At 46.4% G+C, this 23,437-nt stretch overlaps 1 protein-coding gene across 1 annotated transcript; it reads left to right on the forward strand.

Annotated features, from left to right (window-relative positions):
• Positions 1-1,000: 1,000 nt before the first annotated feature.
• LOC144248341 (serine/threonine-protein kinase PAK 1-like) lies at positions 1,001-7,173 on the forward strand. Its single transcript, XM_077790428.2, has 9 exons — positions 1,001-1,079; positions 3,650-3,721; positions 4,066-4,129; positions 4,758-4,806; positions 4,972-5,084; positions 5,274-5,391; positions 6,138-6,237; positions 6,522-6,718; positions 6,815-7,173. Exons 1-9 carry the CDS (start codon positions 1,001-1,003, stop codon positions 6,989-6,991), a joined length of 969 nt encoding a protein of 322 aa, XP_077646554.2. The 3' UTR covers positions 6,992-7,173.
• The last annotated feature ends 16,264 nt before the right edge of the window (positions 7,174-23,437 follow it).

Below are 23,437 nucleotides of genomic sequence, written 5' to 3' on the forward strand. Positions count from 1 at the left end.
TCCGCCGTCTCACGCACTAATTTCTTTCTGCTTTCAAGCTGGCTCCTGGGTCTAGCTGAAGATTTTAACAGAGAGGGGAATGACTACAACTCATTTTCATTGGGATGTGGCTGTGCAAGTGTCCGCCACGAAACTTACAGGGAGCATGGAGCCTGGGCAAACATCTGTGAGACTGCGGCTTTGGCCTGTTCCAAAGGGCCCTTCCTTGGGCTCGACATCTGCAGGGCGTTGCAGAGCAGTGGGCTGCAGGCTGCTGCCAGAGCTCCAACACAACTGTGGCAGCCCAGGAACCACTGCAAAGCTCCTGTGGTTGTTCTGAGGCTTTCAGTGGCCAGAGAAAGAGCAAGCAGGACAAGAGGAGCTTTGTGTCAAGAGCTAAGGCAGCATCTCCCTGCCACAAAAGGGAGGCCGTGCAGCAAACGGAGTGGGAGCAAAAATCAGCATGCACCAGTGTGCTCAAGAAGCATCTGCACGCTGCAATACTCCTGGAAATTTATTTTCTTTGCTTCTTTTTCCCCCTACATGTCATGGAAGAAGTTGGCTTTTCAGAACCAACTAAGATGCCAGGGAGAAGAAGCACACTTGCTTTCTGTTCTCGCGTGCAGGCTGGGCCGCCGTGTCTTCTGAGTTGCCCTGGGACGCCTTGAGCTCTGGCTTATGGACTGGAAGGACACGTTCTGCTGCTTCACGACTGAGCAGAACTTCCCAGGCTTTTCTTTGGCGTCATCTGTACAGAAGGTTCGGTTGCTGGGCACAACAAACCCAGAGCAGCTGCTATTGTGAGGTCAAGGGAGCGATGCCATGTCACAGTGCCGCGTCACAGCACAGCGATGTCCCGGTGAGCCCGAGGCCTGGTTGTCCAGAGCAGCTTTTCGGCTCGCTCCCTGCAGGAGGATCCTTGCGACCAAGGAGTTCTCAGCAGACGGCCTGCACCCCGAGAGGAGTCTTGCTTTACCCCTTGGGTGGCATTCAGTGTGCGAAGCAGCAGAGCACGGCCAAGATGTTCGGGCAGGTCTGTGCCGCGGTTTGCACCATCTTTACCGTTGCTTATTCTGGATACTACCTGACCCACCTGACTCGTAAGTAAAGGTTTATCCTGGGGCTGGCGTCCCCTGGCTTTTGCTTCGCTCTGCTCTATACGCCGCGGTAGTGACCGAGTTGATCAGGGAACAAAACTGCCGTTAGGATGCACCAGTTTGGTAAATCTCCTGCCAGCAGCATCAGCTAAGAAGGGGGTATCTGTACTGGGTGGTAGGTGCAGAGCGTTTGCAATGTAATTTGCAGCCTGCGGCGCTTGCCTTCCCTCCCCGGGACAGCGCGTGGCAGTGGAGTGTGTCATTTCCTCAGCTTGCTGCTTCAACCAAGACAACCTGGAAATTGTAGACTCTGAGGGGAGATGCTCAGAAGTACTTCTCAAAACCCTGTGGCTCTCTCCAGGAGTGAAGGAAAGCACCTTTTGCTCCAAATGCTGCCATTTAGAGGCCTTGGCTGTGTGCCTTGACCCTTTCTAGGCTGCGCCAAGGTAGCCATTCCCCTGGCGATGCAGCACAAACTCCAGTCCAGTTAGGGTTTGCTGCTGAAGGCAGGAGCTGTTCTGGGGCCGCTGCAGCGGAGAGCTGCCACAGCAAAGGGGTCCTTTATGGAAGCTTTGCTGTTGTATTGTCTTCCAGCAATTGATGGGAATGGCTTGTGCATGCAATTAAAAAACGATCTATAAAATACTGGGAAGAGAAGAGGAAAAACTGCTTGAGCTGTTGCATTTCCTTGGCCGTGTTTCTGTTTCTTTCCTGGCAAAAGAGGCCCAAATGTAGACAGCGCCTACTCTAGTGTCCTTGTTTGTTCTCTTGCTTGCTGTGGGAAAGGGCTGTTGCTCCTGGAGGCATGTTGGGAAAGGGAAATGCTCTCCGTTGGGAATGACTTGTGCTGTGGGAGCCCCCAGCAAAAGGCACTTTTCTAAGGGCCTCTGGTTCCTTTTCCCTTGCTCCCTGCAGGTCACCTCACACGTGGATGGAGAAAAGCCTGTGCTTTGGTGAGTGGCAAAGGAACCCCTGATGTTGCTGGCGTGTAAGAACTGTGCAGCAAGCTGTGAGCTTGGCCTGTTGCAGTAGAGTGTAGAGTGCCAGCGTGGGAGGCTGAAGGAAAGGCCAGCTGCCTGGTGGCAGCAGCAGTAGCAAAGGGAGCACTGGCTCCTTCCTTATTTTCCCATCAAGAGCCTTTCAGGAGGTGAAAAGCAAATGTGACAGCTCCAAGGTGTCTTGCTGCTTCCAGCCAGCATGGAAGATCAAATGCACAGCAAGAGGCAGTAGCACCTCATTCAGCCATCTTCCGAGGGCTTTCATGACTCAGAATGCCACTTGTATCCAAGTCTATGATTTGCCCTTATTCTGGGTGCTTTCCCAGCGCAGTAGAAAGCAGCTGCTGCAAGGGTTGGCTGTTCCCAGTCTCTCTCACTTCTGCCTGTCTGCAGGGCTCAGCCGCAGGGTCAGCGCCTCGTCTGGCTGGCACTCTTACTGAGGGAGAGGCTGAAGAGGAGCAAAACAGCAGCAAGCCTCCAGCTGCTGTCCCTCCACAGGCTGAACTTGCAGAGCCAGTAAGTGGCATCTGAGGCTGGCACTGCCTTGGGTGCAGGGCCAAGCTTCAAGCCAGGCCTTCAACCCCAGCCCTTGTTGCTTGCGGCTGAAGATGCTGGGGGCTGTGTGCCTGCCATGACCTAGTGCTGCTTCAGCCAAGCCAGGGAGCGCTGGCCAGTGGGTCCTGAACTTTGACACTTGAGCATCACTTTGCTGGGATGCTGAGAGGACTCGAGAATGCCTCTTGGCATCAGACAAGAGGCAGCATTCAATTATTCCCAGCGTAGAAATGAGCCCCTTGTGCCCCCTGGCGATGCGGGCTGCCTGTGCCCAGCGGACAGAGCGGTCCAAAGACTCAGCTGACAGCCTTGCAGGATATTTGGGAAACACTGGCCTCTGGAAGGGACAAGCCACACTCCATGGACTACTTAGGTTCAGGCATAATGTAGACTGTGCTTCACTTGCACATGGTCAGAGCAGGGTTTGGTGAGGAGAATCCTAGAGGGCTCTGCATTGTATAGGGCAGGTGGGGCTCAGCAGGGCTGGAATGCATCCCCGAAGGGCCGCCCCCTAATGCCTGAAATACAGAGGGGAAATCAGTGAAAGGGATCAGAGAAGGGACACGCTCTGGGCTTCTGCTCAGACAGTTGCATGCCAACTCCAGGGTGATTTCATCGCCCAGGAAAACACAGGAGGAGGAAGAACCGCAACAAGGCTCTGGAGCCCTGCTCTGATCTCTGTGCGGATCTTTGCAAGCCCATCAATGGCTAGTTCCACTCGTTGTGCAGAAAGGCCAGCACGATGGAGCATGGAAGTGGCCATGAGGGGCTGTATCGAAGTAGCCTGAGTGGTTTTCCCATTGCCTTTGGGAAGGGGACGTCCAAAAGCCCCCAGCTGAGGAGGCCTGGCGGTGGCCGACAGCATCTTCCGAAGGCCTTGCTTTTGCCGTGTGCTCTCCGGGGCGTCTGTGCCAGCCGCCCTTCTGACGGGCAATCCTTTCTGGTCCCAGCTCAAGACAGGCTCTGCCATTCAACGTGCCGCTGGACCGGCATCGCCTGCAGCAGCCGGCTGTCCCCCAGCTGCCGGCACTTCATCCAGGAGCCCAGCCCAGCAGCCCGAGATGAGAGAGGAGCAGGGCCTGAAGACACTGAGTACGTCTGCCGTGTTTCTTGTCTGCCAGAGCAGTGCGTTGTCTGTGTGTCTCGGTGCAGGCTGCGCCAGAAGTTCCTCCTCGGTCTCAGAGGCGCTTAGGCCTCTCTGCAGAAGCTGTTGTTGTGCTTTGAGGCAGCGAGGGAGCGCTCGGGGTGTTCCTGCTGCTTCTGGGGGCAGCTGGGCCTGGCTTGGCTCTGCCTGGGCTGCCTTTCGTGGCACGTCGCGAGTGACTGGGCCCCAGGGAGCTCTCAAGCTCCTGACAGTGGGCATGCATTTTGGATTGTGCGGGCAGCAAGGCCTCCGGTTGAAAGGGAGCTCCTGGCACTGCTTTTATCTTTCTCAGGGAGCATTGTGAGTCTGGGCGAGCCAATGAAGAAATACAGGGCATTTGAAGAACTTGGACGAGGGTAAGTGTGACGTCTGCTCCGTAGAACAAACCATGGGCCGGGTCTTCAGCTTGTGCAATATCCAGCGTGAAGTCAGGCCAGCTCCAAACGCGGTCAGCCTCGGGCTTTGCCTCCTGCCACCTCTCAGGATGGCTCAGTCAGAGCAGTCAGGAAGCATCAGCAAAGACAACTTGATGCAAGCGACGCCTTGCTTGCAGCAGTGAGGAGCAGGACCTGGAAGATCTCCTGGCCCTGTGTCTGTATGGCCTCCAAGGGCACCTTGCCACTCAAGAGCTGCCTGAGGACAGTTCTTAAAGGCAGTGTTTTCCAAGTTAGTCTTCTCCAGATGTAAACCCACTTGCACACCTGTGCGCAAAGCCACAGAGAGATGGAGCCCCCCTTCCACTGGAATGGAACCAAGTGGGCGTGTGCCTTGGAGATTTGCAGGGGTCCTTGGTCTCCATGTGGGAGCTCCGTGTTCCCTGTCCGGCATGGCAGAGGGCTGGTGGGCTGCCGTGCTGCCGGCTGAAGAGACGCCGCAGCCAGGCGTTTTCTAAGGAGTCCAGGCAGCCTAGGGAGATCTCCTGCCTAGGCTTGCTTTCACTGCCAGGGCTATAAAGGGCTTTTTCTGCTGCCCTTTTCTTTCTAGGGGCTTTGGAGCTGTTTATAAAGCCCTGGACACCAGCACAGGACAACAGGTAAAGTGTCCATACCCACGGCAGTTTCTCCCTAAGCTCTGCTGTCTGGCAACAGGGCAGTTTGGCACAGCTCGCTGTGTCATGGCACGAGCGCTCGCTCCGTGTTCCTTGAGGTCTCGTGCAGGGAGCGACTTCTCAAGTTAATGGTTGCCAATGTCTCTTTAGGTGGCCATCAAGATAATGTCTCTTCAGGAGAAGATGTCTGAGGAGCTGGCTGTCAATGAAATCCTGGTGATGAGGGACAGCAGGAATCCCAATATTGTCAGCTACTTAGACAGGTTGGGGTATTCTCACGTCTATGTAGCTTTAGACATCTGCATGTGCACGGGAGGAGTTTGCAGCTGGCGTTCAGTAATCTCTTCTGGCATGTGTAGCTTGGAGAGCAGTTGCAAAAGCCTGGGTCAGGCCCTCGGGTGCCTGAGCTGTGCCCATTCCTCTCTCTCCATGCCGTGGTTTCCTTCTTTCAGCTACCTGGTGGATGCGGAGCTCTGGCTGGTGATGGAGTTCATGGACGGCGGCACGTTGTTCGATGTGCTCAGGGCAGTGTACCTGGAGGAAGGAGAGATAGGCGCCGTCTGTCGGGAGGTGAGGCGTCCCGCTTGTGCTTCTCCTGGCCTGCCCAGGATGGTTCTTGTCAGCTGGTGCTTAAGGAGAGCAGAGATTTCTTGGCCCCGGCTTTCTTTTGGCGCTGCTCTCACGACACAGAGCAGAAGAAAGAGCATTAATCTGAAGGGAACTGCCTGCTGGAGTCCCCGCATGCCTTAGGCTCTGTTCTTGCACTCTTCCATGCTGTCCGTCCTCTGGCGCTCGTGCACACTCACTTGTTTCATTTCCTGGTTTGCTCCTCTCAGCTTTGCCTCTGAATGTTTGTCTGGAGCCTGTCCGTCTGTCCGACATTCCTTGATGTTCTAAGCCCGCATGCGGGTGGCTGAATTTCAAGCCGAGGGCGAAGGGGATGTCCTCAGCTTCAAAGCACGGCATTGCAGCCCAGATGGCGAGGGATTCTGAAACAGGTCTAATGTGCTGCTTCCTCCTCTGCTGCCACAGGGCTTCCAATGTAATCGTTGCCATGCTGCTTGCCAGCCAAAGGTCACGTGCTTGGTACCAATGGCAGGATGGACTCGTGTGAGCTCAGATGCCTTCGCTTTGAAATATGCAAAGCACTTCTAAGAGTGTTGAAGCAGCAAGCTCTTGCTCTTGACAGCGCCGTGCTAGTGCTCCCTCCTTCACAATTCCCTGAGAAAGCTGTCAACCTCTTGGAGCCCTTTCCTTTCTTCTGGGATCAAATCAGATGCTGAATGTTAACTTTCCTTCCCTCCTTTCTCTCTCAGTGCCTGCAAGGACTGCATTTCCTTCATTCCCGCCAAGTCATCCACAGGGACATCAAGAGCGGCAACGTTCTCGTGGGCATGGACGGATCTGTCAAGCTGGGTGGGTATCGCCCCTGCTCAGGGGCAGCGTTCCCCGTGTGTGCTGTGGGGCTGCTTTTTGGTGACTGCCACTTCCCCAGAAGCGCTGCTCAGCCAGCACGTGAATCGTGAGGGTGTTTCTGAAATGGCCAATGCCCTATTTCCCTGGCTCCAGCCACGGGGAAGGCAAGCTCAGCTGCCTTTTCAGCTAGACTGGGCATGGCCTTGGCAGGCTTGGAGTGGGCCATCCTTTAGGCCGGTTTGGCAGCGGTGGCTGGCTTTGACAGGCTTTGTTTTTCTCCTCAGCTGACTTTGGCCTCTGCGCTCAGCTCAGCCCTGAGCGCAGCAAGCGCAGCTCCAGAGTGGGCACTCCCAGCTGGATGGCCCCGGAAGTGGTGAGAGGAGAAGCCTACAGCCCCAAAGTGGACATCTGGTCCCTGGGGATCATGGGGCTGGAAATGGTGGAAGGGGAAGCTCCTTACGAGAGGATGGCCCGTGTCAGGGTAAGGTGCAGCTTAGAAAGGGGGCTCTGTGTGGAGAGAGCTGTTGTGGCTAGGAAAGGAGCAGCTAGAGTGTCCTCTTCCATCCATGTGTTGTAGGTTTTTGAACTGATAGAAATGAACGGGCCCCCGAAACTGCAGAACCCCAGGCACCACTCGGCTCTCCTGCGCGACTTTCTGCGCTGCTGCCTGCAAGCAGACGAGGACAGGCGCTGGTCTGCCCAGGAACTCCTGCAGGTGAGAAAAAGCAAAGGGGCAAAAAGCCCTGCGAGCTGAGGACACCTGCATCCAGGGATCAAGAGGAGTGTGGGCTGCGTGGGTGAGGCAGCTTCCAGGAGAGGAAGGCCCATGGGGAATGTGCTGCCCTCGGTCCTCTTGGTGTGTCTTTTGGGCAGCCAAGGAGTCCTGCTTGGGCCCGTGAGGATGTGCTCATGGAAAGTAACAGGGGTTCCCTTCTTTTTGGTTTTTCTTCTGGGCAGCACCCGTTTGTGACCTCAGGCGAGCCAGCCTCCAGCCTGGCTGCTCTGGTCACCTCAGCCAAGCAAGTGCTGGAAGACTGGAGAGGAGACGCTTGCGCCTGAGGAGGCCCTTGTGCCGTGCCAGCTCCGAGCAGGGGCAAGGGGATGTGTTGTGTTTGGGCAGAGATTCAGCCATCCCCTGACTTTTTAATAAGGGCCTGTGCTGTAGATAGGGAATGTAATGGTTTTGGAATTTTCTTAGTTAAGCTGGGTAAAATTTAAACCGTTGTTGGTTTTTTTTTTTTTCCTGAAAAGATTAACTTTTAAAAATTTAGGAAATTGAGGGAGTGACTTCAAAGGACTATAGAATCTAGATAGCTTAGATAGTAGAGGATAGTTTAGCTTAGAATGTGTTAATTTAGGTAAGTTCTGAGCTATCTTTTAAGTAGAAAAGAATGAATTGTCATAATCAGAATTAAGCTGTGAGAGGAACAGCTGTGATGCAGCAGAAGTGCACTGTGCAGGCGCTACAAGCTGTCAGCCTGATCAGGCCAGCTGCATGGCAGAATGATAAAGATGCAGAAGTAGTGAGGGGACACTTTGTTTCAGCCAGAGTGGCAATAAAACTCTGACAGAGGCAGAGCGTTGGAAGACTCCCTTCCTTGCCATGCTCTAGCTAAGCTGGACAGTCCCTTGCAGAGGCCCAGAGATCACGCTGAGGTAAACAGCTTTGCTTACCGCAAGTGGGGAAAGCAAGTGCAGGAAAACTGGCGTGCAGACGCCTGCGCCTGAGGAGGCCCTCGTGCCCTGCCAGCTCAGGGGAGGGAAATGGGGATGGATCGTGCATAGGCAGAGCTTCAGCCATCCCCTGAGTTTTATGAGGAGCTCTGCTGTAGATAGGAAATGTAATGTTTTGAGGTTTTCTGAGCTTAGCTGTCTTTAGTTAGGACTAGAGACCATAGAAAGCTTCATTCATGAGGCATTGTTTAGAAAAGAGTAGAGTAGTGTTGATGTAGGGAAGCTCAGAATTATCCCTTAAGGAGAAATGAATGAATTGTCATCAGAAGAATTGAGCTATCCAAGAAGAATGTGGGATTGAGCAGATCTGGAGCAGGCATGTCCCACGAGTTGTCTGCCTGAACTGGCCACCTGGAGGACAGATTGAGGAAGATGAAGATGGTGAAGTAACCAGGAGATGCTCTGTTCCAGCTCTTGCTTTCAGCACGACTGGCAATAAAACCTCTAAACCCCCCAGAGCCCTGGAGTGTTCCCTTGCGTGTCACGCTGTGCCTAAGCTGGTCAGTGCCTTCCAAGCTGTGCGCTGCGGACGGGCTCTCCCGTTCACGGCTTTGCGCTGCTTCCGAGCGCCCCAAGGCTCTCCCCCTTGCCAGAGTGGCCCTGGCCTGCCCCACACACCTTCCCCGACAGCTGCCCCACACTGCCCCACCTGCCTGGCAGAGATGTTTCCCCCCGTGCCATTGTGTCCCTCCGTGCCATCTGCCCCTCACGCTGGGTCAGGATGAGAGACCTGGCCTGGCTGTCCCCCGTTTCCTGGCGGTCACTTGGTGCTGAGGAGTAAAGGAGGGTCGAAAGGGCACGTCTTCCTTACACTTCCCTCTCTTGAACCTCTGGGGCACCAAAGCGCCCTGCTCAAGGGGGCCTGAGGGCCTGCACTGGGCTTTCCATGCTACCGTGTCATTCCTCCTTCTCTAAAGCCCTACAATTCGCTGGTTGATGTGAGCGGACTTGGAAATGGGGAAAATGAGATGCTTTCCAATGGAGGCAATCCTTCTAGGTAACTACTGCAGTGTTTCAGCAAGAGAATTTGAAGATAGTGCTGGGCCTTGCATCAATTGCATTGATATTGAAACACCACGCTCAGCTTCTGAAGTGTGAGGAGCCCAGGGTAAAGCTCCTTGAAAGTCTGTCCCAAGAGTTGATACTGGAACATCTGAGACCTGATCATCCTGGTAACGACTCAAGACCGTCCACACCTGGACCTGGATAGTTCAATCTCGGCCCAGAGATAAGAACTTTATGAATATGTGGGACTCTGAATAGAAAGAAAATGTGGATGGCTGAAATCCTGTCCTCGGACAGAAAATTTCCTATAAGAACGGCAGGGTCCAGAAGGGTGGTGTGGGTGTCCAGGGGAACCTCTGCCAAGAGGCGTCCTTCCCATCCACACACAATGCCAATTCTGGGCTCAGCACTGTCCTTTTCCCTTGTGGCTGGCTAGATAGAATTAGATCCCAAATAAATTTTTTATTATTTCATTTTTAATTTGGCTGGACTAATTTTTATTTATAACAACAACAACTTATATAGTGACAAATCAAACACGCCAAGAGAGACTGCTGATGTTTTTGTTCCTGTAAACTATTCTCTTACAAAAAGATGAATAAGAGCCAAGTCTTAGAGATCTTCACTCAGCAGAGACATAGAGCAGGAAAAAAGAACATAACTAAACAGGTACACCTGAAAGTTACTACCTGCCTAACTCTCCTTTAGCATTTGATTTCAATACGACTTGGGACAAAAGGCTAAGATATCTGAAGGGTTTTAGTTCTGGCTTTATTTTTTTCCCTTAAAATCATTGGCTCTTCACTAAATCATCGAATCACAGAATATGCTGAGTTGAAATGGACCCATCAGGATAATTGAATCCAATGTCTGGCCCTGCACAGGGTACCCCAAGAATCACATACAATGCCTGAGAATATTGTCCAAATGATTTTCAAACTCTCATCAAGCTTGGTGCTGTGACTACTTCCTGGAAAGCCTGTTCCAGAGCCCAGCCACCCTTTGGGTGAAAACAACTTTTCCTAATATTTAACCTAAACTCATCTTCAGGTCATCCCCTTGGGGCCTGTCACTGTCACCACAGAAAAGAGATCAATGCCTGCCCCTCCTCTTCCCCTCACAATGACAGATAGGAGACAAAACATACTAGTTAGACCAGGTAATTTAGCAGAAAAAATACACAAACTGTTAAGCATGTGAGCATTTTTTTCAGATAATTTTACTTAGATAATTTACTTCAGATAATTTTATTTAGAAGAATGAAAGCTAACTTGTAGATTATTATATAATAGATTAGGGTGTTAAAAGAAAGATTTCAGGCACATGAAATCTAATAAAGAAGTAACAAATTGCTGGCTAAAATAATTTAGGACAACACTTGGGATCTGCTTTCAGCATCCAATTAGGCCCATTGATGATTGTACATCTTCTGGGGCAGGTATTCCTTCTGTATGTAACTATGGATTTAAATGGTGCAATTAAGTTATGTAACTATATTCATTAACTAAACAGATTTCACTGGAAAAATTTAAACATAAAGAAACAAATCAGCAGAGGTTTGGGGAAGACTGTAAATAATATAAAATTCAGCCTTCTCTGCATTTGGTGTCTTTGGTTTCAGCAGAAGTGTGGATTTTTTTTACATGTTCATCTTTTCTGCATGTCTTTGTTGAAACTCAAGTTGAGACATAAATGAAATGAACAGGGTCTATGCCTTTATTAGTGTTCAGCTCTTTATTAAAAAGTCAGCTCAGCAGGGGGCTCGACACAGAGCTTGCTCCCGCTGTTGCAGCTTTCTGGCAGCCGAAGGGTGAGAAGGCTGCAGAGTCCGTCCCTGGAGTCTCCGAGGCACGCTGGTAGCTGGAGGTGAAGAGATGGCCAGTCTGTATCTGCAGTCCAGATCAGCAGAGCGTCCTCTCTCCTTTCCTCCTGGCACACTGGTAGCCAAAGGGTGGGGGGATGTGCAGAGCCTGCTGCTGAGATCCAGCAGCAGGTATCCCTCTCCTGCCCTCCTGCTAACACCAGGAAAAATGTCTGTTTTCCTTGGGCCTGCTTCCCACAGCCCACTCCAGTCTGGTCCTCTGCAGGTTATGGCGACAGGTCAAACACAGAATAGGGATGGGGTTCCCTTTCCCCCAACCTGCACACCCATCTAGCCTCCTCCACTGTGCCCCTCTTTTCCATTTAGGGGCATTTTTCATCCCCAAAACCCCCTCCCATGAATCCACTGGATTATTTTGCCTCCTGGTCCTAGTGTGGGTGGGGTTGTAGGTGATTCCCATGAGCAACTAGCTAATTAACATTTCAATGTCAGTACTTAGTTTGAGCCCAGCCAGGCTGTTTTGTTCATAACAGTAAAGATAGAATTATATTTTTGAGACAGGATTAGATTACTTTTGCACAGAATTAGTATATAATTTTCTTAGTCTTCCTAATTAAATTCCTAAAAGTACTGTAGTTGAAAATTTCCTATCATTCTTACATCATAGGTTTAATTTCTCTTTCATGTAGAGCTTAATCACATCTGAATATTCTTGCCAGAATATCAGTTTATTGCTCTTTAAGTTACTGTTTTATTAACAACATTTAAATCCTTCATGGTACCAGCTGGTATTACAAATTAGTATGTAATAGGCATAAAAATTATCAATGTTAAAGCTGATAAATTATAGTAACAATTCACTAAAGAGATTGATTTTCATTTAACTTTCTGAAAAATTTCTTGTTTTCATCTAGTAAAAACAGTAAATTGTTTCGTTTCTTAGTAATTTTCTGCTAAACAAGCCTATTATAAGGGCAGTTTACTATTGTAATGAAAATCACTTTATTCATTATTATCAGAGAGCACGCTTTTCTAGAGTTTAGCCGTATACTGATCACTCTTGTTCTCTGTAACTTGACAAACAAAGCACAAAATTATAATAATAGGTTGATTTTAAAAGTCTTTTTCCAACTTCATTAATTCTATGATTCTAAAATGAAAAGGCAACAGACAGCTGAAGTATGTTCCCAAAATCATATGTGTTGGGATAGGGCAACCTCCCAGAGATGAGTGTAGAAGGCGAAGCTGGTAACATGATACTTAATGAGTGAAAAATGAGACCCATGTGTGCATTGTTCAGATCCACCCCTTCTACTCTGATTTACCTGCCCAGAACTCAGTCTGTCACTGACATCAAAAAATGGTTCAAAATATGTAGGATGAGGATTGCTAGAGCTCTGTGTCAGGCAGCAGATGCCATGTGAGTCTGGTGGACAAAACCAAGGGCACAGCAGGACATACTTACATTATGTGTAGAGTGAGATAAGTGGAAAATTATTTGTTCACTGTGATATACTCGCTTACCTTGGTTTGCATAAGAATGTACTGGTGTGTCTTTGAAATGCTTATTTGCTTACAAGGTGATAAGGAGGTTGAGATTAGAGTCCTGGGTGTGTGTATCTGGTCTGCTTGCTGTATCTCAAAAGAAGAGACTTAGAAGCTATCACAACGACCAGACTCAGACTACATCTGGAGAGTCACGCCTGCAAGGAGAAGGGGGGGGATAAAAGGAAGGTTGGGACAGAACATTTTTGCGCGCCGTTGGTGGAGCAGGAGACTCCCCGGCCGCCCAGCGCTGTGCTTTGCCTGCCTTACTCGCTTGCTATTTTCAATAAAATTGCTTTATTGGATTAAGACACTTCAAATTGCCGTGTCACAATTTATAACAATTTGGTGCCGTGACTCGGATGGAGAAGCAGATCAGTCGCTACGGGACGATCGGGAGGCGCCCCGCCCTTATGGCGGCCCGGCTGCCCCAGGCTTTCTGATCACTCTCCACCGACGAACCTAAATTGAGTAACGGGCAAAGGAGAACCGGTTACCCCTGTAATCTTTGTGCACAAAGAACCAGCGAAGACGCAGGACGCGTGAGTATAGGCCGGTTTCCCGCTCGGTTTGGGGTGGTTTTCCCGGAGTGCTGTGTGTGAGAGGTCTCGTGGAGACCAAGTGAGTGCGGACTCTGTATTAGTGTGCTTTCCATTCCCCGCGAGGGGCTGGGCCACGAACCAGGGGAGCACGTGTGTGAGAAACTGAGTGCACTCCGGAAGATGGGACAGAGGAAAAGCAAGCCCTCTGGTCCCATGGGAGAGGGCACCCATGCTAAGCTTCCCCAGATTCCCAAGCCCCTTGGGTTTGATGATAATTAATTGGGATGCTTTCCCATCTAGAAAAGGGAAAGACAAAGTTAAAATGATACATTATTGTATGGAAGTGTGCGGGAAGGGCCTAACCGTAATTCCCATGCAAGGAATGTAGAACAAAGGGAGAATCGGGAGCAGAGTTATATTTCTAGGGAAGGAAAAGAAAGAGGTCGTGAAATTGTCTGCTTCTACTGTGGAAAGAAGGGACATATGAAGAGGGGATGCAGACAACGGATAGCGGATGAGAAGGCCTTTAAGGAAGATTAGGGGTGTCAAGGGCTCTATTTGTTGGGGAAGAAACATCATAAGGAGCCCTTGGTAAAGCTTAAAGTGGGACCCCAACAACAAGAGATGGAATTTTTAGTGGATACCGGGGCTGAAAGATCCACGGTGCAAGCCTTGCCGCTTGGATGTAAAAAGTCATCTGACACTGTACATGTAATTGGGGCAAAAGGAGAGCCCTTTGAGGTATCTGTTATCAAGGATGTGATGGTAGAAACTGATTCCAAATGTGGTATAGGTTCTTTACTACTGGTACCTGAAGCAGATTACAATTTATTAGGGAGAGATCTGATAATAGAATTGGGTATTAATTTAGAAGTTGTAAATAAAGAATTACAGATAAAGCTCTGCCCTTTAAGGGTGGAGGATGAAAAGAAAATTAATCCTGAGGTGTGGTATACCCCAGAAACGGTGGGGAAATTGCAGATTAAGCCTTTCTCAGTGGAAATAAGTGATCCTGGCAAACCTGTAAGAATAAAACAATACCCTATCCCTAGGGAGGGAAAATTAGGACTAAAACCTGAAATAGATAGGTTTTTGGAAAAAGGGCTTTTAGAGCCCTGTATGTCTCCCTTCAATACTCCCATCCTGCCTGTAAAGAAGTCAGATGGGTCCTACAGATTGGTGCACGATTTAAGAGAAATAAATAAGAGGACTTTGGCCCGGTTTCCGGTAGTTGCAAATCCATAAAAAGATTTAAAGGTAATTGAATCCGGACCACTAAGTAACTCCTGGTCTGCACAAGCTTGTGAATTATATGCAGTACTCAGGGCTTTAAGGTTATTAAAAGGAAAAATTGGAACAATATACACAGACTCTAAATATGCATATGGGATAGTGCACACATTTGGAAAATTTGGGAAGAGAGGGGACTTATAAACTCACAGGGAAAAGATCTAATTCATCAAGAGCTAATTGTCCAAGTTTTAAATGCCTTAAGGGGCCCGGCTCAAATTGCTGTGGTCCACTTAAGGGGACACCAGAGAGGACTGGACTTTAGAAACAGGGGAAATAATTTAGCTGACCAAGAAGCCAAGAAAGCAGCCCTACGAACTCGGGGGGACATGGGGCAGAGCGACACTGTATCTGTGGACTCCCCCAAAGAAAAATGGCAAATATATAGTTTTACCACTCAAGAAAAGGAAAAATTACAAAAGATGGGAATTGAGGAGGGGTCTGAAGGGCAATGGAAGCTCCCAGATGGGAGAACTGTTTTACCTAAAAGCAAGGCCTCAGAAATTTTGCAAAGATTGCATGACCAGACTCATTGGGGAACTCAGGCATTAGTAGATCAATTTGCCACTAAATATATGAGTATTGGAATCTATGATTTGGCTAAAAGAGTAGTGGGAGATTGTCTGATCTGTCAAAAAGTAAACAGAAAACATCTTAGGGAAAGGCCCATGAGAGGAAGGAAATTAGCTCACAGGCCTTTTGCCAAAACACAAATAGACTTCACTGAATTGCCTAAAGTGGGTAGATATAAATATTTGTTAGTAATAGTAGATCATCTCACCCATTTTGTAGAAGCTTACCCCACTACTCGGACTATTTCTCAGACAGTGGTCAGAATATTATTAAAAGAAATAATCCCTAGATATGGGATAGTAGAAACAATAGATTCTGATAGGGGACCCCACATGCCATATGATTTGGAGGAACCCCGAGACCACCCCCAGTTGAAGGACTATAAAATAACCTCATATATTATTGCCTTAATGAAACACCGCAATGAACTTTGGGAAAAAGGAATCATTACGCAAAGACCCCCTTTAGATTTAAAAATACATAAAATGCACCCAGGAGACTATGTGTTAATAAAATCCTGGAAAGAATCTACACTAACCCCACAATGGGAAGGTCCTTATCTTGTGTTACTCACTACAGAAACTGCAATTCGGACTGCAGAAAGAGGATGGACACATGCCAGTCGAGTAAAAGGACCAGTTAACAACACTGTGTGGCAAATAACCAGTCCTCCTGGGAACCTGAAGTTGAAGTTACAGAGAAACTAATGGACTCTTATCAGATTGAATACACATCAGACTTATATTACTTAGATAGTGGACTAAGTAGTAATTCAAGTGTTAAAGTGTAAAAATCAAAATTGTAATTGCTATCCTTTTGTATGCTATATCTGTAAGGTGTGTGGGGAATGGTGGTGGTCACATTGCAACAGAGGGTATCCTCCACGAGGAACTTGCAATTCCTGTTGGAACGTACAAAGAGAGATTACAGCTTGGGTACTGACCTGTAAAGTGACTAGAGGGGAAATCCGATTGGAATCTAAAGAGTGGTGGGAAATTTTCTCAAAGGGCATTCACCCAGACTATTACTGCTACCATACAAACGAGCCGAGCCCATTTGTGGCAGAGATCATAGAAGGCCTTTGTAAGAAAGACCTAAAAGGGGTCAGTTGTACCGCACCAGAGGTAAAAGATCAGAATTGGCATTCTTATTGCATGTGGCAAGGCACTAGAGGGCATAAATCCCCTCCTGAAGAATACTCTTGCTGCCGAGAAGATGGTACACCCTGTGGCTCGAAGCACCCGAGTCGACGGGCGAGGCAGAGGAGTAAACAGCTGTGGAGGAAGGAGCCCTCAGGATGGAATACGCAAGCAATATTTGCGGAACTACCCCGGGACTGGGAGTAACAAAGGCAGAAATAGTTTTTGGGCTCAAGGGTATTTTGGTGATAACCAGCTAATAGAGGGAAAGAAGTCACAAGGGTATAATTGTTGCAGTGTGAGAAACCAGACCCCACATGCCATTTGCTTACTGCTTGTGATTTTCCTTTGTATATCTTGTAATACTGCGGAAATAACAACTCATGAACCTTTCAAGTGGACTTTAGGAAGATGGGAGGATTCACGAGTTATAAGGAGCAATACTACAGCTGGAGCTCCCACTTTCCAGTTACCTGTGGCATCCTTAGGTACTCGTTGGGGTTCCCATTGGGTTTCATCGTTTTATATGTGTCCTGCTTCGAATCCTGGTAAAGGGTATTGCAATAGTCCTGGACAATATTACTGTGCATATTGGGGTTGTGAAACAATAGCTGGTACATGGGACCCCCCCACTCCTGATCCATACATTAAGGTGGTCTGGAAGCCAGATGGTTGTATTCCTCCCGGCTACTGGACAGGTCATAAACCCCCAGAAAATATTTGCAGGAATATACAAATTACTGCATTAAGGCCAGAGGATAGTATATGGTTAATTGGAAAAACTTGGGGCGTTCGTTTATATTCGGCTGATTTTGGCAATTTTGGTAGCTTAATATTTATAAAGAAGGAAATTGTGCCCCCTGATCCTGAACCTGTAGGGCCAAACCCAGTGTTATTAGAAAAGGAGGTTGTTTTAGCCAACCAAACAAAAGAAAGGGATCAGACCCAGAATAAAATTCAGAATGAAAACACTTCAGGAGACAAACAGGAAAAAACCCAGGAAGGTAATATACTCTGGAAGGTTATGAAAGCGAGTTATGGTGTCCTAAATAGAACCAACCCAAAACTGACGGAAGACTGTTGGCTGTGCTATAATTTAAGACCCCCATTTTATGAAGCCATAGGGGTCACTGCAAAGCCCAGAAGAGTGAATGGAACTAATCCGAATCAGTGTTTGTGGAAAAAGGGTAAAGAGACAACACCGGGGCTTACCTTGGCTCAGGTAACAGGGAAAGGGAGATGCATAGGAAAAATCCCAACACAAAGAGAATACCTTTGTGGAGTAATAGAAACAGGTGGAAAGAAACCGGCTGACTGGCTATTGCCAGCAGCTAACACTAAGTGGGTATGTAACACTCTGGGTGTCACACCGTGCATCTCACTGAAACTGTTTAATCCAAGCCAAGACTACTGCATCCAGGTAACGATTATGCCCAGAATTACCTACCATACAAGTGACTACATATATGAACAACAAACTGTGCCAGAACACCATCTAATGAAAAGGGAACCCCTCACTGCCTTAACTATTGCAACTCTCCTTACCATCGGGGGAATAGGAGCTGGAACTGGGGTGGCATCCCTAGTAAATCAACAAAAGGAATTTAAAGCATTAAGAATTTCAGTAGATGAAGATATGAGTAAAATTGAGCAGGCCATCGATGGATTGGTAAAATCATTAAGGTCCCTATCTGAGGTGGTGTTGCAGAACAGAAGGGGTTTAGACTTGCTATTATTACAACAAGGGGGATTATGTGTAGCCCTAAAGGAGGAATGCTGTGCATACGCTGATCATACTGGAGTTGTTACAGACACCATGGCAGAATTAAGGAGAAGATTAGAGCAGAGAAAGAAGGAAAGAGAGGCACAGCAAAGTTGGTATGAATCATGGTTCAATCAATCTCCTTGGTTAACTACCTTGTTATCCACCCTTGCAGGACCTCTGATACTGATAATATTGGGACTGACCTTTGGGCCATGCATCTTCAATAAGGCAATAAAAATAGTAAAGGGACGATTAGAGGCAGCACATTTAATGCTCATTAGGGCAAAATATGAACCCATACACAATGTAGATGAGACCCTAATACTAAGTCACCAAGAGTTACAAAGATTCAGTGAACAAAATAAAGATGAACAAGAAAAAGGGGGGAATTGAGATAAGTGGAAAATTATTTGTTCACTGTGATATACTCGCTTACCTTGGTTTGCATAAGAATGTACTAGTGTGTCTTTGAAATGCTTATTTGCTTACAGGGTGATAAGGAGGTTGAGATTAGAGTCCAGGGTGTGTGTATCTGGTCTGCTTGCTGTATCTCAAAAAAAGAGACTTAGAAGCTATCACAACGACCAGACTCAGACTACATCTGGAGAGTCACGCCTGCAAGGAGAAGGGGGGGGATAAAAGGAAGGTTGAGACAGAACATTTTTGCGCGCCGTTGGTGGAGCAGGAGACTCCCCGGCCGCCCAGCGCTGTGCTTTGCCTGCCTTACTCGCTTGCTATTTTCAATAAAATTGCTTTATTGGATTAAGACACTTCAAATTGTCGTGTCACAATTTATAACATAGAGCACAAGAACATTACTTGCTGAAAAGTGTATATACATATTCCTAAGGAGCAGAAGTACTGTTATAAATGAACTTGACCCAGCCAAATTAAAAATAAAAAAAAACCAACCTTATTATAGCGATTGAATTCTACCTGAGCCATCCACAAGGAAAAGGACAATGCTGAGCCCGGGATCAGCACTGGGTGGGTCACAGGTTTGACTGCTCCAGCAGAGGGTCTCCCTGTGCCCACACACTACCCTCCTGGAACAAGCAGTTTTTATAGGGATTTCAGCAATCAGCCTTTTCTTTCCATTCAAAGTCCTACATATTCATAAAGTCTCTCTTCTCTGCTGTGAGGAAGTGATGAATATCACTTATGTAGTTACTGGAACACAGCATTCAGACCTATCAGCCTGGAGGGTTCCAGCGATTCTAATCTCGAGTCCTTGCTGGGATGATCGGGATGATCATTGCCTGGGCGTTCCTGTATCACCTCGAGAAACTACCAATCTCCAGGCGAGCCACATGTATTAGCTTGCAAATGAGATTTTATCAGGGACCGGTCTCCAAATATGTGGGGCAACTCCCAGTGCCGCCTTGTGCATCCTCCCAACAAAATCAAATATTATCACATACTAGCGTGAATTATCTTTATCACATATCCCATACCTTTTCTACAGTTGCTTGTGGCAGTACAACTCACATTTAAGGCTTTTTTATTGTGCTGCAATACATGCTGTTCTGTTCTACCTTGGGTATATAAAAGCATAAGCATCTGGTGATAACTGCATTAAGTTTCCCACAGTCTTAAAAAACCCCAAACCAACCAAAAAACTATATTTCATACTGTTATAAATGAGAATTTATTCAGCCAGATAAAAAATAAGGAAAAAAAAAAATTTTATTAGCGGTCAAATTCTATCTAGCCAGCCACGGAAAAAGACAGAGCCGAGCCCGGGAATCGACCCTGGCAAGGAGTCAGCCTCAGGAGAGGTTTCCCCTATGCCCACACACCTCCATCCTGGCACAAGCGGTTTTTATAGGGAAAATTCTGCCTGAGGCCAAGATTTCAGCAATCAGTTTTTTCTTCTATTCAGAGTCTATAGGTTAATAAGATTTTCTTTTTTGGTGATGAGGAGAAATAATGTAATGTCTGGTGTAGGTGAATTCCTGATGAGATTTTACGGGAAGGTTGCATTCACATGGATCTGTCTGAGGATTTCCATGATATCCATCTTGGGCTGTTTACGCGATGATCAGCACCCAATGATCAACACCTGGAGTCCTGATGGGAGTCCAGACATAGCCAGGAGATGGCTTTTACTTGTAAATCAGTTTCCAATATACACCCAGTCTCACCTGCAAGCGGGCAGGAGGGGGGAGGGGAGGGAGGGGGGAGGGGGAGAAACTAATACAACGGGCATAATCTAACAAATATCCAATATTACATATTTCATACAAGGAATGGCGTGAATTATATTTACTACACATAACAATGCTGTGATATTTATCTGGGAGGTGTGCTGTATCAAATAAAGCAGTTTTTGCAGGGGTTGTCTCTTATATGCACAGTGTTAGTGTGGTCCTCTCAGACTTGGAGGTATTTTGTGCTACATACACATTGTTCTAATTATGCTTACTTCTTTTTCCTAGACTTTGCTTTCCAATGCACCTCAAAACAGAATCCTGGTGTTGACTTTATCTGTTGCTGTGAGACAATAATAACTGTGCCTTGATTTTTCATTTTAGTCATGGAGAAATAAAAAAAAAAATCTAAGTATCGTTTGGACACTTAAAAGTAAAACTTCAATTTACTATTGTCATAATTTAAAATTTGTAGTACTTATGCCAACCTCTCACACTCTTTGCTTTCCTTCTTCTTCCCCTGCCCCAAATGTGGAGATATTTAAAAGGAAAAACACAAGAAGAAACCTACATTTAACTGTAAATTTTCAGTGATTCCACAATGAACTCAAGAATTTTTGTGTTTCAGGTGAGAAAAAGTCAGAAGAGCATAGTTATTGAAGAGGTGTTTGAGAAAAGAATTTTTAAATGAGACCAAGTAAATGCAAAAAGGAAGTGCTGAAATTGTAAGCTTTCTTTAACTAAAATTTAGCTTTGTCTCTTCCTATGTACACGTAATGATAATACAGTTAGGAAATTACTGTTTTATCCAAGCTACTCTCATGTAGAGAGTGAGTTCTACATTTGATTTAAGAATGAGGGATAAATTGTCATTTTATGCCAATATGTTGTATATTTTACTATAAGCTTTTCCCCGTTGAGTTAGAAGAGTGGAAAAAAATGTTCCAAGCAAATACTCATAGAATCATAGAAGATTCTGCATTGGAAGGGACCCACCAGGATCATGAAAGTCCAGCTCCTGGCTCTGCACGGGACAGCCCCAAGAATCCCACCAGATGTCTGACATCATTATCCACAACATCCTAGCTGAAGTTTATAATTTTCACTAAAGAAAATCCAATGTAGAAACAAGTGTTCATAATCTCTCAACACTTATTTTGCTCTCTTGTGCTAATTAACATGAGTACTCTGAACCATTTCAACAAAACTAGGAAGTAGTAATTGCATTTTAGCCAATCTAAACAAAGTTAAGATGACACAAAACATGCTTTAAGCTAGAACTGTTCTTGTTTCTCTGTTCCTTACTCTTTGCAAATAGCAGAGAAGTTTTTATGCCTGGCCATCTCTGTGTCCTTGTTAAGCTGACATCCCATGGAGGAACAGCTCTTCCAGAAGAGATGTAGGCAGAAGGAAGGTATCAAAGATATCTCTGTGTCCATTCTCCCCATTCTGTTTTATTTCACTGTACTTATCCTGTTTCACATTTCATCAATAACTGCAACTAAAATATTTATGGCAATGGCACATAAAGCAAAGCAGCCATGAGGTGTAGGAGGTGAGTCGGCAGCAAAACACATTTTCTACATAAACTGAGTTTTTGTGATCTGGGAATCTTGGGGATAGCAAATCCCCATCCTGGTGTTACTTTTTACTCTAGAAAGTTTAAAAACAAAAGTCTTCTCTTAAAAGGATATGCTAACATTAAGTCATACTGCTTTTACACAGTATGAAAAGTGCAGACCAAATCACATCAATAGTGAAAGATTTACTCCCCACGTCTTTGGTTTCCTCATTTCTTTTCCCCTAATTCAAGAGTGTTGAAGGAAAGTGGTTGTTACTTCATTAACCTCTTTTTAAAACAACTGAAGAATAGGTTTTTATTTGCTGGGGAAACTAAAACAAAGTAGCAAGCCTTAAACATATTTTTTCAGTTTAAAGTGTGATACACTTTAAAGATACAGCTGCAAAGACCTTTTCATTGTTCTGATGATTTACTGGGTCATGCCCAAGATTTTAAAGGTCTTGTAGTTATGGTCCGTTAGCTGGAGCTTCAAGTACAATTAGAAACAAATAAACACTTACTAAATGTACGAATTATCTGCTAATAGGGCTCATCTGAAATCCCAGACCACAGGAATGTGAACTGAGACTGTTACATGGGTCGCCATAACCTTGCTGCAGGCATCTCAGATGCCACTAGCATCTAGTTTAGTAATTCCTTTGACATCTGGCAATAATGACAAATAAAACTTTCAAAATACTGATACCTGATATTCTGAACAGCTGTTTCAATTGGTACAACAGGGCTGGAATCTCTCTTCTAGTGACTATCATGAAAAAGGGGTGGTGTGGCCTGGCTCCCTCTGTTTTGCTGAAGTCATTATTTACAAGGGTGAGGTATTCTTACAGCCAAGGGCTGTTCAACATGGACCTGGTTTTTTTTGTGCATGTTGATAATTTAGGTTCTGGTGAGGAAACACAGGAGGAGGAACTTCTCCCTCTGGTGGGTATTTGGCCCACAGCATTCCCATGCTCAACTGATGCAGGAGCAGTGTCAGCTCGGGCACTTGATGGTCATGTGTGTCTGTTTCACAGAGAAGGCTTTGTGACTCCAGTGAAGTGGTGTTTGATGAGGCTGGATCTTTTGGTTTGCTTCACTGGATTGGGCTGTAGGAGTCTGCTTCTCTATTCCCTGCATAGACAAAGTTCTATGTATGAAAAAGGTAGGTTTTGTTCCCTCTTTCTTATTTGGTTTTTGTCTAGTGCGAAGTGTCAGCTTCAGATGTTTAATAAGATTTTTACAGAGGCTGCCCTAATATTTTCAGAGGCTTTCTCATGACCTAGTATTAACTTTCTAATGAAAAAATTTTGCCCATGTAGTGTGGACCTGCTGTGTTGAAGAAGAACTATTTCCAATAAATCCTGTCTACTAAATATTTTCCTATTTATTTTGCAAGAATTCCTCTTCTGTTTGGGACACAGGAATCATAATTGTCTCAATCACTGTCTGAAGAGGCAGAGTAAACCATGAGAAGTGGCTGTTCTTTGTCAGAAATAAATACATAATTGATCGTGATTATAGTATACAGCTGTGGAAGCCACCCAAGAAGAAAAACAGATGGCTCTCAAGCCTGGAGATAATAGTCTAGTGACCACAAATTTTAGGTTTTGAATGGAAACTTGAGCATCAAGAAGAAAAAATGCCTCTTGGGGACCTAGTTAAAGAGTAGACGAGTATAGGAGAAACAAAAGCACATAGATGAGCTTCTTTGCCATAACTTTCTTTGCCACTGGAGAATACATGGGAGTAAGCAGACAATTTACAAAATGACTGCTTGGCTGAAGGACCATTTCCTATGGCTCATCACTCAGGATGTACTTGTGCTGGTGTCTCTGAGGTGGGGCAAGGGAAACTGGGGCAGATCTGTCTGGGTGTTTCAATACAAAGATGTTTACAAACAGGCACCACAAACACACATTGCACCATGTGTGGCTTCTCTCACCACATGTACTTCTAGGAGGTCTCTGCATTCTGCATGCCCTGTGCTAGGACGGACAAAATACAACAGAAGCATGATGTTTCATTAATACTGTATGGCAGGGTTTTCAGTATGTCTTTTGGTTTTGTGCACAAT

Source organism: Lonchura striata, chromosome Z, assembly GCF_050655825.1.
Source record: "Lonchura striata isolate lonStrDom1 chromosome Z, ASM5065582v1, whole genome shotgun sequence".
In the NCBI taxonomy this organism is placed as follows: domain Eukaryota; kingdom Metazoa; phylum Chordata; class Aves; order Passeriformes; family Estrildidae; genus Lonchura; species Lonchura striata.

Coding starts and splice junctions, on each gene's coding strand:
- LOC144248341 (XM_077790428.2), top strand. CDS start 1,001: ATGTTCGGGCAGGTCTGTGCCGCGGTTTGCACCATCTTTACCGTTGCT. Junction 4,807..4,971: donor ACACCAGCACAGGACAACAG/GTAAAGTGTCCA, acceptor ATGTCTCTTTAG/GTGGCCATCAAGATAATGTC. Junction 5,085..5,273: donor ATTGTCAGCTACTTAGACAG/GTTGGGGTATTC, acceptor TCCTTCTTTCAG/CTACCTGGTGGATGCGGAGC.